At 38.1% G+C, this 16,887-nt stretch overlaps 1 protein-coding gene across 11 annotated transcripts in view; it reads left to right on the top strand.

The window, feature by feature from the left end:
- Nucleotides 1-16,007, top strand: part of tut4 (terminal uridylyl transferase 4) — a 112,281-nt gene extending 96,274 nt beyond the window's left edge. For 5 of the 11 annotated variants that reach the window (XM_077533422.1, XM_077533424.1, XM_077533426.1 and 2 more), the window contains 5 exons: nucleotides 1,300-1,454; nucleotides 2,921-3,018; nucleotides 6,852-7,419; nucleotides 12,693-12,842; nucleotides 15,510-16,007. In XM_077533422.1, the coding sequence (XP_077389548.1) occupies nucleotides 1,300-1,454; nucleotides 2,921-3,018; nucleotides 6,852-7,419; nucleotides 12,693-12,842; nucleotides 15,510-15,595 (1,057 nt within the window). In that variant the 3' untranslated portion in view covers nucleotides 15,596-16,007. Of the gene's footprint in view, nucleotides 1-1,299; nucleotides 1,455-2,920; nucleotides 3,019-4,114; nucleotides 4,658-5,012; nucleotides 5,143-6,851; nucleotides 7,420-12,692; nucleotides 12,843-15,509 lie in introns of those variants that run through there. The other 6 variants (XM_077533427.1, XR_013285232.1, XR_013285231.1 and 3 more) reach the window with 6 other exon arrangements.
- Nucleotides 16,008-16,887: the final 880 nt, after the last annotated feature.

The following is a 16,887-nucleotide window of genomic DNA, read 5'->3' as shown; positions in this document are numbered from 1 at the left end:
CCGGCCGAGCAGAAGAGAATTGGGTGTGATGACTTCTACAGCTTCATCCTGTACTTGTATTCTGGCACCAATTGGTCTCTCGTTAGATAAGTTAGCAGCCACAATTCCAGAGTTGTGAGATTGCCTCCCTCACCAACACTGCCCAGTGCTTTTTTGAGTACACGTACTGATGCTTCGGCTGCCCCATTTCGATGGGGAGAGTCCGCTGGATGAAATTCCCATGACCAGTCAGTGCCCGCAGCAGCTGCCTTCTTTTGAATTAAGTCCTTGTCAATGTTCATCAAGAATTCATATAGTTCTTGTAACATAGACCTCGCACCCACAAAGTTCGTCCCCTGATCAGACCAGAGCTTCCTTGGGTGACCCCTGAGGGCTGTAAATCGCAGGTAGGCTTTCATGAATCCTTCCGTGGATAAGTCCTCCACAACATCAGCATGTACAGCTCTTGAAGCCATACAATTATACACTACACGCCAGACCTTCATTCTGGTTCTGCGTTTCACAACATCTTTGACAATGTAAGGCCCATACAGGTCAAGGGCGGTAAACTCAAACGGTGCAGCAGGTTCAGTTCTCTCGACTGGAAGCTCGCTCATTATCTGCCTACACATTCTGGCTTTGGTCTTTCGGCAGTGCATACAGGAATTTATTACTTTTCTAGCAATTCTTGATCCCTGTACCACCCACGCTTTAGCTCTGGCTCGAAGAATTGTGCCTGCAACCCCCTCGTGATTAACCTCATGGGCTTCTCGTGTGAGTAGAGTGCTGACCCACGCTTTGTAGGGAATGAGGGGCACTCCAATTCTTTCCTGCGAAATAGTCTGTACTCTGCCATAGCACAGCAACAGACCCGAAACCTCATCCCTGCTGACAACGAGTCTATTTATTGTCGTTATTGGCGTTATGCTTTATACAACATTTATGTCTGAATTTTGGGAGGCTTGGAACGGATTAGGGCATTTACATGGAAAATGCGTCTCTACTTACAAAATTTTCTACTTAAGAACTTTCTTCCAGAACCAATTAATTTCGTAAGTAGAGGTACCACTGTATACATATATATATATATATATATATATGTGTGTGTGTGTGTATATATGTATATATATATATATATATATATGTGTGTGTGTGTATATATGTATATATATATATATATATATATATATATATATATATATATATATATATATATATATATATATATATACACATACATACATTTATACATACATGTGTGGGTGTGTGTGTGGGTGTGTGCGTGTGTATATAATACTTTTTTTTTTTTTTTTAAATCAGGATGAAAAAGAAAGAAAATGACAAAGATGAAGATGTAAAAGATGAAGAGCGGGAGCAAAAAGACAGGCGTTGTTTTCAGTGTGGGGACACTGGTCATGTAAGGAGAGAGTGTCCTGAATACCGACATCCAAAGCAGAGGACGGCAGTGGCATCAGGTAACCATAATATTCATATATATATATATATATATATATATATATATATATATATATATATATATATGTATAAAATATATTACTTTTTACTTACTTACATCATTGATTAGCAGGTGAGAAAGGAGAGCCCAATGCACTTTTTTCAGCTCTTTATTTAACTCCAGGAAAACCATAAAACACAAAAACAATGAACATATGAACATATGCACACGCAGAATCGTCCAATGTTACACACGACACCAGACCGCTTAAAACCATGTGTAACATATGTAAAACACACCGAAACTGCAGTACATAGTGTTTGGTATACATTTTGTGCTCTTATTTTTTTGTGTGTTCTAATGCATATACAATGCATTTCAAAATTAATTTTTTTAAAGGGCCATCATGCAAATTCAACTTTGTTAAAATGCTAATTCCTCACCAAAGACACCCCCAAAATAGTGTTTTCCTCCATTCAGCCATCTATGAGCATTTCTGCTCATTCCTGTTCTAGAGGCACCTGCCCCTGCGGGAAACCCCAGCATGCGTCCAATCTGACTGTTTTGTGAATGGTATGCGCAGAAGCCAGCTTGCAGACCACATTATCATGGGAAGAGGCGGGGTTGAGTGAGCTAGGTGACTTATTTCCGCGTTAGAAAAATAGCCGCCAAAATAACTCGTATTTCTTTAGAAATTACATCAACATTGTGTTAATGGTAATGCAGAATCCTATATATGCCTATAGTTAACTGCAGGGGTGTTAAAAAAAATCGATTCGGCGATATATCGCGATACTACATCGCGCGATTCTCGGATCGATTCAAAAAAAAAATATATTTTTTTTTTTTTTTTTTAAGAGCTCAGAATTGTTCATTCGGTAGTCTTACCGATTCAACGTCTTATCATCATTGCCTTTTTTTTTTTTTTGTGTGTGTGAATCGATTTTTAAACTTCCATTTTTAATGGAAAAATATTCAACAAAACGTCTGACTTCGGGTTAGGATTCAAACCTTGAGCATGGAAGAATGTTATATGAACGGAACATTAAGCCTTAATATTTTATTTTAATGCTGTTCAAAATGAAACAGATTACAACCTCTATAAATCTTACACTCTACAAGCTTACTGATTAGTATTTTCTAAATTTGAATGAAAAAAAATCGCAACAATCGACTTATAAATTCGTATCGGGATTAATCGGTATCGAATCGAATCGTGACCTGTGAATCGTGATACGAATCGAATCGTCAGGTACTAGGCAATTCACACCCCTAGTTAACTGTGAAAATCTTAAAAGAGTATTATATGGGGCCTTAAAAACAAATGTAAGTTAAAAAAAAATAAGTAAACTTTATTTTGGGGAAAATCAACCAATTGCTGGTGGGTCTGAAACATATCACCCCTGACAAAAGGGGCTCACGGTAATACTAAAAATTAGTACAACTGCAATTTACCTGCTGTTCTACCCTCATATTCCTCCTCAGCTGCTCACGTGGTACGGTCTTTGGTGAGTTCTCAGTCCATCACTGGTTCCCAGGTAGCGCCAGAATGTCCAGAAAGGCCCAGGCTACCCTCGGAGAGTGTGAGTAGCAACAAATTTTAAACTGGAGTTGATTCATCCTCAATACAAACCACCGTACACGCAGACACATGGAACTAATAGTTGGTCTCCTCCATTATGTTGACCAAAAAACAGTCATACTTTGTCTCATCCACTGTGAATGTTATTCACACCGTCCATCAAGTAATTCACATTTAGATACAGTGGGGGAAAAGTTTTTGGACAGCCACCGATTGTGAAAGTTGTTAAAAACACTTAAAGTGACAGTATATGCTCTTTAGTGCCATCTAGTGGTGAACTAATAGAATGCAATCATTTTGAATCACACACACTACAATGCCTCAGACAGACCACACTTTGCAAGGCTACCAACAATTACTACCAATTATTCCTTGGAGCGTGCGAGCAGGTTCTAGCGTGAGCGGCGCAAGGGTGGCTAGTAAGAACTTGCTGGTGTGGCGAACGAGAGTGGCTAACAAGAACTAGCAAGAGCGGCTCGCGGGTGATGCTAACAAAAGCTAGCGAGAGCAAAGAGCCAGATCAGGCCCACAAAGGTGTTTAATCCGGCCCGCGAGATGACTTTATAAAAGTAAAAAAAAAATAGTAATCAAACCATTTAATCAGCTGGCCACAATCAAAACATATAAATTTGTAATTTCACAAGAAATCATCAGATGAGCAATGCAACTTGTACATGGAATTGCCCTAGATATTATTTTACATACCACCTAAAGTCATGGTTTCTTTAAAAAAAAGATAAAATCATAGACCAACATAAACACGTTAAATACAACAAAAATTCAATTACTGGTAACACACATATGACAAGGATTAACGCACTTAAACGTAATAAACTGCGCCACACAATGCACTCTGGGAGCAATATATATGTAAAGCAGGAAGCTACAACATGTCCGAAACTCTTACAGGCAAATTGTTGCTGCGTTCCTTTTGTATTTGTGTTATTTTTTGGAACAATATAATTACAGTTGAGCCATGTAATGTAGAGCTGGTCCACGAATAGCGAAAATCTAAGTATAATTGATGCCAATTGTTTTTAAGTTATATGCCATGATTTTATCAATCCGGCCCACTTGGTAATGTATTTTCCTTTCAGTGGCCCTTGAGCTAATATGAGTTTGGCACCCCTGACCTACAGGATAGTGGTGGAAGGTAAGCACTAAGCAGTGGTTGGTCATTGGATCCTATACTAGCTGCAAGGACCACCAGATGTTAAGGTAGTTTTTGGAGGCGGAGAGGTGGGAAATGGATACTAACGGTGCACACCGGCACTGGAAGCTGATGCAGGAATATGTGGGTGAACAGGAATGAGGGCTCAGCAGAGTCCAACACAAACAGCATCCTTTCCATCAATTCAGATGGTTTTCCATCACCGAGGCCGTCTTAACTACATTTGCAAAGTTCTTCTTCTTTGTGTATCCATAGCAGAAAAATGGCGATGGAATGTCAGCCTCCTGTAGGCGCATCATTGACTGAAATTGATGATAGATGGAAGTTACCACCCTTTGGCGTGTGCTTCAGCACTTTCAGCGAATGCTTGATAATGCGAAGCCTTTGAAAAAAATGCATAGACTGTGCGCCAAGTGAAGCAAAATCACGTCTGTCGATCGTGGTGAGTATACACGGTCCTTCTCAGTCCGTGTATGTATGTTTCTGAGGCTTTGCATTATCAAGCATTCCCTGAAAGTGCTGAAGCACATGCCAAAAGGTGGGCATTTACATCAATCAATTGCAGCCAATGACGACGCCCACCTCTGGCGTGTGATTGTATAAAAAAAGTGTACGTTGATGTCATAGAACTTTTTTTTTTTTTGCATTTAAAATTTTTTTATGTAATTATTAGTTCTCCACTAGATGGCGCAAAATACACATTGTCCTTTAAGATACGGATGAGAGAGATCTGTAATTTTCATCATAAGGAATTTTGTAAAAAGGCGTTGCTTTGCCCCCATCATATAGTATGTTGAAAATGTTTTCCAATGATGTTGTCACAGGTGTTGAGATCGTACAGCCGAAGTTTGAAGTCAATCGATTGAACCGTCTAGGACAAACCCAGGGGTCAAACCTATGATACCTGTAAATGTGCAAAAATTGGCCAAAATTGGACTTCCTGTTCATTTCAGGGTATGGCTACCAAAGTCTTTTTTCGTCTCAGGGTGCTACAGGTGCCACCCAATATAAAATACATATCCGTAGCTGAAGCTTAGTGGGATGGGGCTCTGTTGAACCTCTATAGGGGGTGCTACACACTCATTTATTTATTTTTTGTACTCATGTACAAAAACTTAAATATCACATTTCTCACCAGGCTCGATGTGTGTGTAAAGTTTGATGAGCTATCTCTCATGTTTTGTGTCTCTAAAATGCAATTGTGGAAAAAAACACTAATAATTCAACAAAAACAACAAGGACTTTGGCTGCTCGGGCCCTAAAAAGAAAAAGGTGGTGCTTAGGTTGGCATGTGTCAAACATTTAGGTCCACTCCATGTTGAGCTATGCTTCAATAGTGCTGTGCAGCCATGGCTTATTTTATTTGATCTATTACTTTGTCAAACGTGTGGTGACAGACTTGAACTGGAGTGGTTGAATACATTTTTTTTCTCAATTTACTTGACAGGCAAAAATAAATAAATAAATAAATAAATAAAATCCTGCACTTTATTTCTTACTGTTTAATTTGATTATGGTTAATAGACATAGTATCAATATGGGCATTATTTTCCATCAAATTCATTGTCACTGGCCCCCTAATTCAAAATTCAAATTCAGTATACATTGAATATTCATTGCAATGAGAATATTCAATGAATATCTGAGGATATGGATGCTTTGACTCCTTAATTGTTTTAACTTGTTTTAGAGAACGTGAGGGATTAATTTCATGAAAAAAAAATTGTTACGCGATCTACAAGGTCAATTTCAAGGTTAACCAAACAAAAGGTCTAAAAATGACTAAAATATTTACCAATCATCTAGATTGCAGATTTGCAATCCTTGTTGAATTCCCTTTCTTAAGTACCTGTTATGTGAAGATTGACCCTGCAGTTCCTAAGATATATGGCTTCAAAGGAAGGTGGCCATGCCCCTTTTGCTGAAAATATAAAAAATTCGGCGGGCCCTGCTCTCTAATTGAGCTAAAGGTTGAGATTTAAATTTGGAAGATCACGATCAACAAGTACAACAAGTTTCATTAAAAATAAGTCAGTGTGATTTGGCATGGAATGACACAAATGATTCAGTCACAGGATATTTGTGCAGTTTGTGCTTAATCGTTAATGTGCGTGAGCTCTTTGACTGCCAAACGTTATCCAGAAAACCCCAACGGTGCCAGCCGATTTGGAGCATTTTCACTCATCTTTCAAAGCAAACAGAATATTGTGCAGTATGACGACATAAATAAGGTTGGATTCCATTCTTTCATGAGAGAAAAAAAGTATGTTTCTACCGTATTCCATTCTTTAGTAATCACCATTTGAAATGAGGTCATTTGAGTGACATAAGCGAAAATACAAAAATATTAAGACAAAATCAAGCTTTTTGTTAAAAGATAAATTTTTTTGCATAACAGTGACTTTGACACTAATATTTTTTGTTTAGTGACAAGGCAGCGCAGCACAAGACGTTTTGCTGCCAATTGAGAGAAAAAAAACATAATAAACGTAAATTAACGTTTTTGGCAGCATTCATTAGGATTTTAGAATACATCATTAAACGTTTTTGGCGGTCAAAGAGTTAAAGAACATTGAACGGGCAATCATTGTTTCAAATTTTACCTTCTTGAGCGTGTAAGATCAGTATGAGAGGTATAATGTGTGATTCTCCCCCCCATTTAGTCAGACAGTCGGCAGACACCACCCTATTCTCCACAGCCCACAGCTGTGTCTCAAAGTTCCCCTCAGTCCTCCAGTTCTCCCAAGCCCTCCCAAAATAAAACCATTTCTTCAAGTTCCCAGAAACAGCTTCCTCACCCCCAAGTCCCACTTTCCCTTTTCAACTTCCCCTCATGCCACCCGGGCCAGTATCACCTTCGGACACTCGCTGCCCGAGGGCCGCTTCCCTCCCACCAGCACCAGTCGCACCCATCGCAAGGTCAGCCCCACCACCCAGCTCATATGCCCTCTCCCCTCTCCCCCTGGCCCATCCACGGACCCGTCCTTACTACAAACACAAGCACCGCCCACTCCCCGCCTACCTTGAAATTGGCTCTTCGTTCAGCATTGGGAACTGCCGCAAGCTCCGGAAGCAGCCCCAACGCCATGAACCTGAATGATCCCAGTATCATTTTCGCACAGCCGGCAGGAAGACCAATGAGCGTTGGTGGACCAGGACGTGAAGGACACTGGGTCAACCGCTTGGCACAGCCTGCTTCACTTATGGGAAATGGCACTGCGGTCAAGTCAGGTATTCACTGGGTGGCATTTTCTAGTTTCTTATTGTGGTTATTATAAATTCTACAACTCATAAGAAAAAAATCACAAAAATCTTCTCAATAAATTCAGTTTCTAAACTAGTTATTCCCAATTAATGTGCAGCGATGCATTTGTGTGATGATTGGGACAAATAATCAGATGTTCCGTGGGAAATTGTTTAACTTCACTTAATTAGGCAGAAAATTATTTACTACAAAGATCTATGCCCGTAACGTATAATGACCACGAGATGACAATTAAATGTCACTTTTTGTGACCTTTTTGTTTAGTGGTGTTCTGTGACATTTTTCCAAATGTAAAATATGGGCCAACAATTAGGACAAATAATAGTAATTGACGATTATGACTCAAATCCTTATCTTGGATAGAAATCTATATTTTATATTTTACCATTTAAAGGGTGACACAAAAAAAACGGGAAGTTTTAACAATCCAATAAAACCAAGAGTGGTGGAAGAAAAATATTTTATTCATATAGTAATTGAAACCTTAAAACATGCCATTTAAGAAGCAATGTTGGAATTTTTTTTTTTTTTCTTTTAACCTTGTGTCCTTTTTGAAAAACGCTTGGCTATTTTGCATATTACTCTTTATGTTTTCATAGGTAAAGAATTTCAAAAATTCACTTGTGGATCTGAAATTTCACCCAGATTGGCCCAACATGTTGAAGTTCAAAAGGGCACCATCCTCCATTTCCAAATGACTATTTTTATACTATTGTTATGCTATTATTATATGTGGGATACACGTTTTTATAGTACACGTTCAATTTGAGTACGCGTTGGATCCACTGACTCCCATTATAAATCACCATTTTTCATGTTTTTTGATACACTGTACACACTAGGGGTGTGAATTGCCTAGTACCTGACGATTCGATTCGCATCACGATTCACAGGTCACGATTCGATTCGATACCGATTAATCCCGATACGAATTTATAAGTCGATTGTTGCGATTTTTTTCATTCAAATTTAGAAAATACTAATCAGTAAGCTTGTAGAGTGTAAGATTTATATGAAAATGTATTATTTATTTATCTGAAATTTCAGTCTTATAGAGGTTGTAATCTGTTTCATGTTTGAACAGCATTAAAATAAAATATTAAGGCTTAATGTTCCGTTCATATAACATTCTTCCATGCTCAAGGTGTGAATCCTTAAAAAAAAAAACAAAAAAAAAAAAAAAAAACGATTCTGCCGATTATTGAATCGATTCGAGAATCGCGCGATGTAGTATCGCGATATATCGCCGAATTGATTTTTTTTAACACCCCTAGTACACACCTGGCGTGTTATAGTGCTTTTCCCACTATTACCCAATGAATCCCTTCACTGGGACATCAACTAAACATAGGGGGGGAAAAAAACCTTTAGCGTCATAAAAGCCATAATACTTTGTAAGACTTTGATTTTGTAACCATGGGGAAGGCAGGAAGTGTGTGGTCGGTGCTGGATTTCACTTTGATTTATCTTTCTTTTCTTTTTATCTTTTCTGACCTTTTCTCTGGTCTCCTGACCGTTTGAACCTCACGACTCTGGCGAGACTGAAGTATCTGGTTAAGGTGAAGGGTAATGGGATTTTTATGAGGTTTTAGGTGAATTAATGAGTATAAATTTACACGTATTTGCACGCACACGCGCACGCAAACGCACGCACACAAACACGTAAAAAAAATAAATAAATAAATAAAAAGAGAGCAATGGTGATAAGACGTTGAATCGGTAAGACTACCGAATGAACAATTCTGAGCTCTCGAAAAAAAAAAAAAAAAAAGCCATAATACACCAGATGTTGCTAGAGAGCTAATTAGCATTTTTGGTTGTTGGCTGTCTTATGTGGTTCCTATGTCCCCATTCTTATACTAAAACAAGAAAGCTCGGTTGGGATCAAATTGTCTTCGATTGTCCATAGAGGGCATCTAAAATAAAAATAAATAAAAACTATGCAAGTATGGGTAGGTATGATGCCACTGAACATTTTGAGTGGTCGAAAGTAAAGAAAATATTCAGAAATGATTGAGTTATCACACTTCCAAGAGGGCACCAACACTTGGCTCAAATTGAACCATAGGGTTAATATTTTTTTTAGGCACACATTAATTATGTCCTGCAGTTGATGTCCCCCTGTACGACATCTGCTGGTGGGTTTCTTCATTGACCGCTGCAACATCTCAGCCCGGGATAGCTGGGATTCCATCATTGTTTGAATGTAAATGGCATGTTTTAAGGTTTCAATTACGATGAATAGAATATTTTTCTTCCATCACTCTTGGATTTATTGGATTGTTATCAAGTTCCCGTTGTTTTGTGTCACCCCTGTATAACATTACAATATATATATGAAGACTATTAATTTACATTATACTGTTCTCCTAAAAATGTAACAGTACACAACTCAAATAATTATAAATATGTAATAAACAATTTCGTACATCCAGACAATGGCAATAGTACCACGTTCAGAATTTTGCATGTTGAAAAATAAACAATGCTTGGCACTCAAACACATTATAAAGATTTTGATTCTATCGATTATTCAAATAATCAGTTAAAATTTTATTTTTCATTCAAGTGTATTGCTTTTTCCTATTACAACCAATTATTGATGTTTATTTGCTATTGTTGAGTAATTATAAAACAAACATCAATTAAGCAATATCACGAGAGGGATGTATGTTAAGCTTTTTGAAACATTCCAAAGTTAAAGCAGATGTTTGCAAATGTCTTATTTTGATAAAAGCAAACTAGATAACCAGTCTGATTTCATGACGGACTTCAGATATCATAGAGTAATTCCTGCTCTGAGGCTACAATCGGATGATTAGGACGATTTTTGAGTTTAGCAATGGCTCTACTCGATTACTCAGTTATTAATATAGTTACAGTTGTGCTCATAAGTTTACATACCCCGGCAAACTGATGATTTTTCTTCTTTTTTTTGGGAAATGTTTCTCAGAGAATATGAATGATAACACAAAAAATTTTCATTCACTTGTGGTTAGTGCTTGGGTCACACTATTTATTATCAAATAACTGAGGTCACGCTTTTTAAATCATAATGACCCTGATGGAAAGTTGACATACCCCAGCTGTTAGTATTTGCCCCCTCTAACATGTATGGCAGCTTGGAGTCTTTTGTGGTAGTTGTGGATGAGACTGTTTACTTTGTCTCATGGTAAAGCCGCCCGTTCTTCTTGGCAAAAAGGCCTCCAGTTCTTCGAAGTTCTTGGGCTGTCTTGCATGAACTGCACGCTTGAGATCTCTTGTATCTTTTGTACTATGGATCTTTCATTGTTCAGCACCTTGAGTTGCATTTTAATGTAGGTGCTATAGTTTGATTGATTGATTGATTGATCGATCGATCGATGTGTGGCTCAGAGCTATTGATGTCAAGAGATTGAGATGGCTACCCCAGAACCGTCACTTAATTCTGCTGTAGACTTGGCTTTTTATTTTGGATCATAACCAAGTTGGAAGATCCAAGTATGTCCCAATGCTCAGCTTCCAGGCTGAGTGCAAGTTTTCGTTCAGTACATTTTGATAACTGCATTCATCTTGCCATCAATTTTGACCGCTCACACATCTCCAAAACATCAGCAATCTGCCTCCATGCTTCACAGTAGGATTGGTGTACTTTTCATCATCGGCCTTGTTGAATCCTCTCCAAATGTAATGTTTATGCTTGTGGCCAAAAAGTTTCATTTTGGTCTCATCACTCCAAACAATTTTGTTCCAGGAGTCTTGAGGCTTGTCTCTGTGCTGTTAGATAATTAATATTTAAAAAATTATATATAATAAAAATAAATATAATAATAAAATAATAAAAATAAATATTTTTATTATTATTATTATTATTATTTTTATTTTTTTTGTGGCGTAGTAGTGTCTTTCTTCTGTCGACCATGCAGCCCATTTTTCTTCAAGTGCCTCCTTATTGTGCATCGTGAAACATCCACACTGCTTATTTATTTATTTATTCATTTATTTATTTATTTATTTTTTGAGTCCTGTATTTCAGCTGTGTTATTGAGTACTGATTGACATGCTCAGTTCCTTGTATACCTTCTTATACAGTGATACCTCTACTTACGAAATTAATTGGTTCTGGAAGAAAGTTCTTAAGTAGGAAATTTTGTAAGTAGAGACGCATTTTCCATGTAAATGCCCTAATCCGTTCCAAGCCTCCCAAAATTCAGACATAAATGTTTTATAAAGCATAAAAATGTAAACGTAAAACTATCTAAATACATCATGGCCCGAGGGTGAATGACGAGGACGCTACATAGACACATTCTATTCTGTATCTATGGTCACATATGGTACCGGCCCCTCTTAGCCAATGGGATGCCAGGAAGATGCCAGTAATAGCCAATGGCAGAGCAGCTGTAAGTATGTTGCGTTCAGGAAACTCTGGGAGCTGCAGGTACTGTAGTTTTACCTTTCGTATCCTGAAATTTCTTTCGTAACGAGAGGCAATATTTTCCTGTTGAGGAGTTTTGTAACTTGAAAATTTCATATGAAGGGACATTCGTAAGTAGAGGTACCACTGAATTGCTTTCCTGTTTTTTTAAGTTCAATTACCTTTTCCCACAGGTCTTTTGACAAATCCTTTGCTTTTCCCATGACTCAGAATCTAGAGGTCAATGCAAGGGTCTGTTCAGGAACCCAAAAATCTCAAACGAACATTTATACACACTAATTAAGCAGACAGATCACAGGTGTGGATGGTTACCTTTACCCTACCTTACTAGGGTGCGTGTTATCAGGCTAAAATCTGTTATCATTGATATTCTCAGAAAAATAGCCAAGAAATCATGTCTGCCAGGGTATGTAAACTTATGAGCGCAACTGTATAGTGTAGTAGTAGGTACAGCTCAGTTCCAAAGTATTTGATGCAGGAAATTACTGTAAATTTGGCAATTTTTTTTCAAGGATATATCTATCCAGAAAATGTTTAGTTGGTAAGTATCATGACATATTTTAAAGTGGACTGATTTATTTCGGTTTGTTTCGATGCATGCTTATAAATCCAAACCAGTTTTATTATTTTTATATATGGTCAATTTAATTTTTTTCACAGTCAATACTGTTTGTCAATCTGCAAGATGGTCTTTTTTTTTTCCCCTTCCAAATGAATGTTGCCCTCTGAGACGATGAAATGCAAATGGTTCAACAAACGAGCCATGTTTTCTGGTTTCCTAAAAAGTGACGGTAATAATTGTATGACTTCTCCCCTTTCCAGAATTGGGCCACCCATCACAGTTTATTGGCGTGAACCAAGGTTCTCAGCTGTGGGAGCACAATAAAACACCCCAGTATGCACTGTCTCCTTCCTGGCCATACCGAATGCCTCAGAATTTTATCCAACGGGGAAACAGTGGCTACCAACGAGGTAATTGATATACTGCCTAAATCGTGCCAGTATTTACTCCTGAAAAGTACTGACACAACACAAATCTGTCACAGAAAAAAAAAATTATGAGTCATGCTCAAGTAATGAACAAAAAAAATAAAATGACTGCTCTCACTGCTTATTATGTTATACAACTTAAAACTCCCATAATTGTGGATTAAAGTGTATGGGACACGAAAAAAAAAGTCACCCTAAAAGCATTTAAAAAAAAAACCCCAAAACAAAACAAGTACAAATAATATTAGATAATAATAGATTTCAATGATTACTTTGGTTAAAACGCAACGACAAGGGCTTGTAAAAATTAGATCTTTTCGTGAACTTCCAAAACATGGCAGCTCACTGGCGACGCCCCCTATTTCCGAGCCTGAAGACGCGTGACATCAGCGCGAGACACGGAAGTTTGCAAAAACATACGAGGATATTGTCATGACTCGGGTCATGCAGGAGTAATGTTTGGGTCTTGTCTCATGTCTGGGGTCACACCTGGGTTAAAGGCCCAGTATGCCGGTTTCACTCAGGAAAAGCACTTTTTAAATACAGGATTTAAACAAACAAACTACTTCTCAGTCTACACATCTGGGGTTATGTAAATGTTTGGTGGTGATTTTGTCCTAAACCCCCACCCCCCCAGCCTGTATTTTGCCATTTTGTGTTTGTTTTGTAAACAGCGGGACGTTTCTGTGGAAAGACAGTGTTTAAACCCCTCCAGCCAATCGCAGAGCGGGGGGGTTAAACGGGGCCGGGCGAACGTGTCGGCTACGTGACGTCACTCCTGCGGCAATTTGAAAGCACGCACGGATTTTTCCGTTTACAAAACAAACACAAAATGGCAAAATACAGGCTGGGGGGTGGGGGTTGAGGACAAAATCACCACCACATGTTAACATAAGGCCTCATGTGTAGACTGAGAAGTAGCTTGTTTGTTTGTTTAAATCTACTATTTAAAAAGTGCATTTTCCTGAGTGAAACCGGCAGGCTGCGCCTTTAAGTTTGAGTAGAGTTCATGACCGTGCGCCAGAATTCACGACCCGTGACGTGTCTGTTTTGGTATTGATGTAACAGCATCCAGTTTCAACTAGTTTTAGGCAATATGATGTCTGGACTATGTGATGTCAGGAATCTATTATGATATATGATGTTTGTTGATGTCAGGAACTATTTGTAATTACTGGGTTAACAGTCAATCAGAAAATTCCATGGTACTCATATGTCTATCCACAACCAATGAGATTGATTGACTGTCTATATAATAGTCTGAGAATTGTGTGTATTTTGCTGGATTATTGCTCACTGTTTCGCTGTGCTTCTCCGCTGCCCAAGGGGGGCTTGGCGTGTCGTGATTCTCGATGCATTCATGTTGTTTTTAGTTTAGTCAAATTATGTGTATAAATAGTTAAAACCTTATTAGTGTCTGCGTCTTGGGATCCAACCTCTCAGCACACAACAGATATGGGGAATAATACGGATAGTGAGGTGCTTTCTGACTCGCTATCAAGTGTAGAGTTGGAATTTGACGTTGCCGACGACAAGCAGTCTTCAGACGAAGATATTTCAGCCCAGGAATGTATCCAGCTGTATCGGTTTGAGCCTTTTCTTGTTGAAGGCGCTGGTGCAAATGTGCCCGGTCGTCTGCGTACAATGAAGGTAGCCGTGACCAGTTTCAAACTGCCGAGGTAGAGGACGACATCTAGGTGAAAACTAGGTGGGGTGAGCAATTTGTTTTTCCATAAATTGGTGTGTTATCAATCATGTATATTGTACAGTACATTTACTCACATTTTGGATGCAAACACCAGATACATCACCCAAATCATCTTCCGAACATGTCGCCTGTGTAGCAGTTTCATTTGACTCATACTCACTCCATAAGCATCTCATCCACCATCTGAAACAAAGCTTGAGCTGTTGTTAACTTCAACACATATGCACAGCACAATACATAATACAAAATAAAATAGACAACAAATGGAAAGCTAGCAGTTCCTCATTAGAAATTGGTACCTTTTCATTGACTGTATATTAATTTGGCAGTGGTTATTTTTGCCACGAGCTGCTAAAATAAGTGCTGTTAACTTTCTAGATTGTAGTTCTTACCTCACATTATAGCCAAGTGACAACTTCAGGGCCGGGAGCGGGTCAAACGAGTCTTCCTCGAAATGTGCGCTGTACAACACTGACGTTGGAGTCAGGTGTCCATTTATCTCTCGTCTGTTGTACTTGCTTTGTCCATTTTTCGTGAAGAACTGCATCTTGAGGGAACTGAAAAAGGCTCACGCCATCCTCCCTTCAATTACAACAAAATCCGGCCACGAAACGTGACGGCATTGTAGAAATTCAGTCGAAGATAAAACACAAGCAATCTTAAGCCAGCAGCGGCAAAGCAAAGACGCTGACTTCCGTTCTTCCGCTGACGTCATATCCGATTCGGCCACTGGGAGGGCGCCATGGGACAGATTTTGCACGGGTAATTTAAAAATAATGAAATACTTTTTTAATATGTTTTGACTCTATGAGCTGCTCATTTTGTCGTGTATATTTTTTGTCCAAAACAACATATTAAAAAATGTCCTGAGCGGTCCCATACACTTTAAGCCATGCAGTCATGAAATTTGAATGACCCAAATTTTCTTTGTCTGTTGCCAGGCTCTGTGGTGCATCCGAATCCAAACCTGCACATGGTTCCCCATGTCAGACACCCGGTCAATATGAATTTCATCCAGAAGAAGTGAACTGCCTTTGTTCTTTTTTATTTTATTTTTTATTTTATTTTTTTTTTATGGTCAGTGACACAACAAACTGAAATGATGTACCATTTGCACCGTTTATATTGCCAGAATTTTTTAAAGACTTGTATATTTTTTGTACAGTTTTTATGTTTTGATCTCATGTTGATTTGTGATGCAAACGTCAAATATTTTAATTCCCCAATTTTGATGGGGTCCAAAATGTTTTTATTTTCTGTGTAAAGGAGGAAAAAGTAATTGTATTTTTTTTAGCTACTGTGTTTGCCACAAGATGAAGACTTTGAATAGATTTGATTTAAAACCAGTTTAAGATGTCACTCTGTTAGTAGTGCTGAAGCCATTAGCACGAATAAGGGAAAAATACATATTAGGGAAAAAATAAATTCATGGAAAACCAGCCTTGTGTCTTGTGTTTTAATTAGTCATTAAGTCATTAGTCTTATATTTTGGTGGCTGACTGATCCAATGCCATTGAATTTCTGAGTGGAAATTCATTTGACTTTAGATTTACGTTCACATATTTGGTTTCTTTTTAGCTGATTTGCCATTGGCTGCTCACAGACCTCAAAATGTTAGGTTTAGTTTAGTTTAGTTTATTTGGTCAAAACAATCAGTGGTCAGAATAATATAAACAAAAATGTACTTACAAAAACAAAGACCAAAAGATGAAGCCTGAAGACAAAGCTTATACCATCTAGTCAGTGTCTACCTTTTCACGTAATACTGCATCAAATTACCACAAAATGAAGGCTTTGAATAGATTTAACTTAAAACCAGTTTCAGATGTCACTCTATTAGTAGTGCCAAAGCCATTAGCACGAATAAGGGAAAACTACGTCTTAGGAAACAAAATAAATTCATGGAAACCCTCTTGTGTCTCGTATTTTGATTACGGTAGTCATTAACTCATTAGTCTTATAATTTGGTGGCTGATCCAATGTCATGGAATTTCTGAGTGGAAATTCATTTGACTTTAGATTTACGTTTGGTTTCGTTTGAGCTTATCTGCCATTGGCTGCTCACTGACCTCAAAATGTTAGGTTTAGTTTATTTGGTCAAAATAATCAGCGGTCAAAATAAAAACAAAAATATACTGACAAAAACAAAGACCAGAAGACTGAAGACTAAGCTTATACTGTCTGTGTGTACTGTTTCACATAATACTGCATCAAATTAACAAGTGTCACATTTTTGTACATAATGTGCGGTACACACTATGTGCAACCCCAAACAGGTGTAGAACCCTAAACACCTCTCCTTGATCAAACACGCTAAGC

Source organism: Festucalex cinctus, chromosome 10 (assembly GCF_051991245.1).
Source record: "Festucalex cinctus isolate MCC-2025b chromosome 10, RoL_Fcin_1.0, whole genome shotgun sequence".
Lineage (NCBI taxonomy): Eukaryota > Metazoa > Chordata > Actinopteri > Syngnathiformes > Syngnathidae > Festucalex > Festucalex cinctus.
This window is presented reverse-complemented; position numbering and strand designations above follow the sequence as displayed.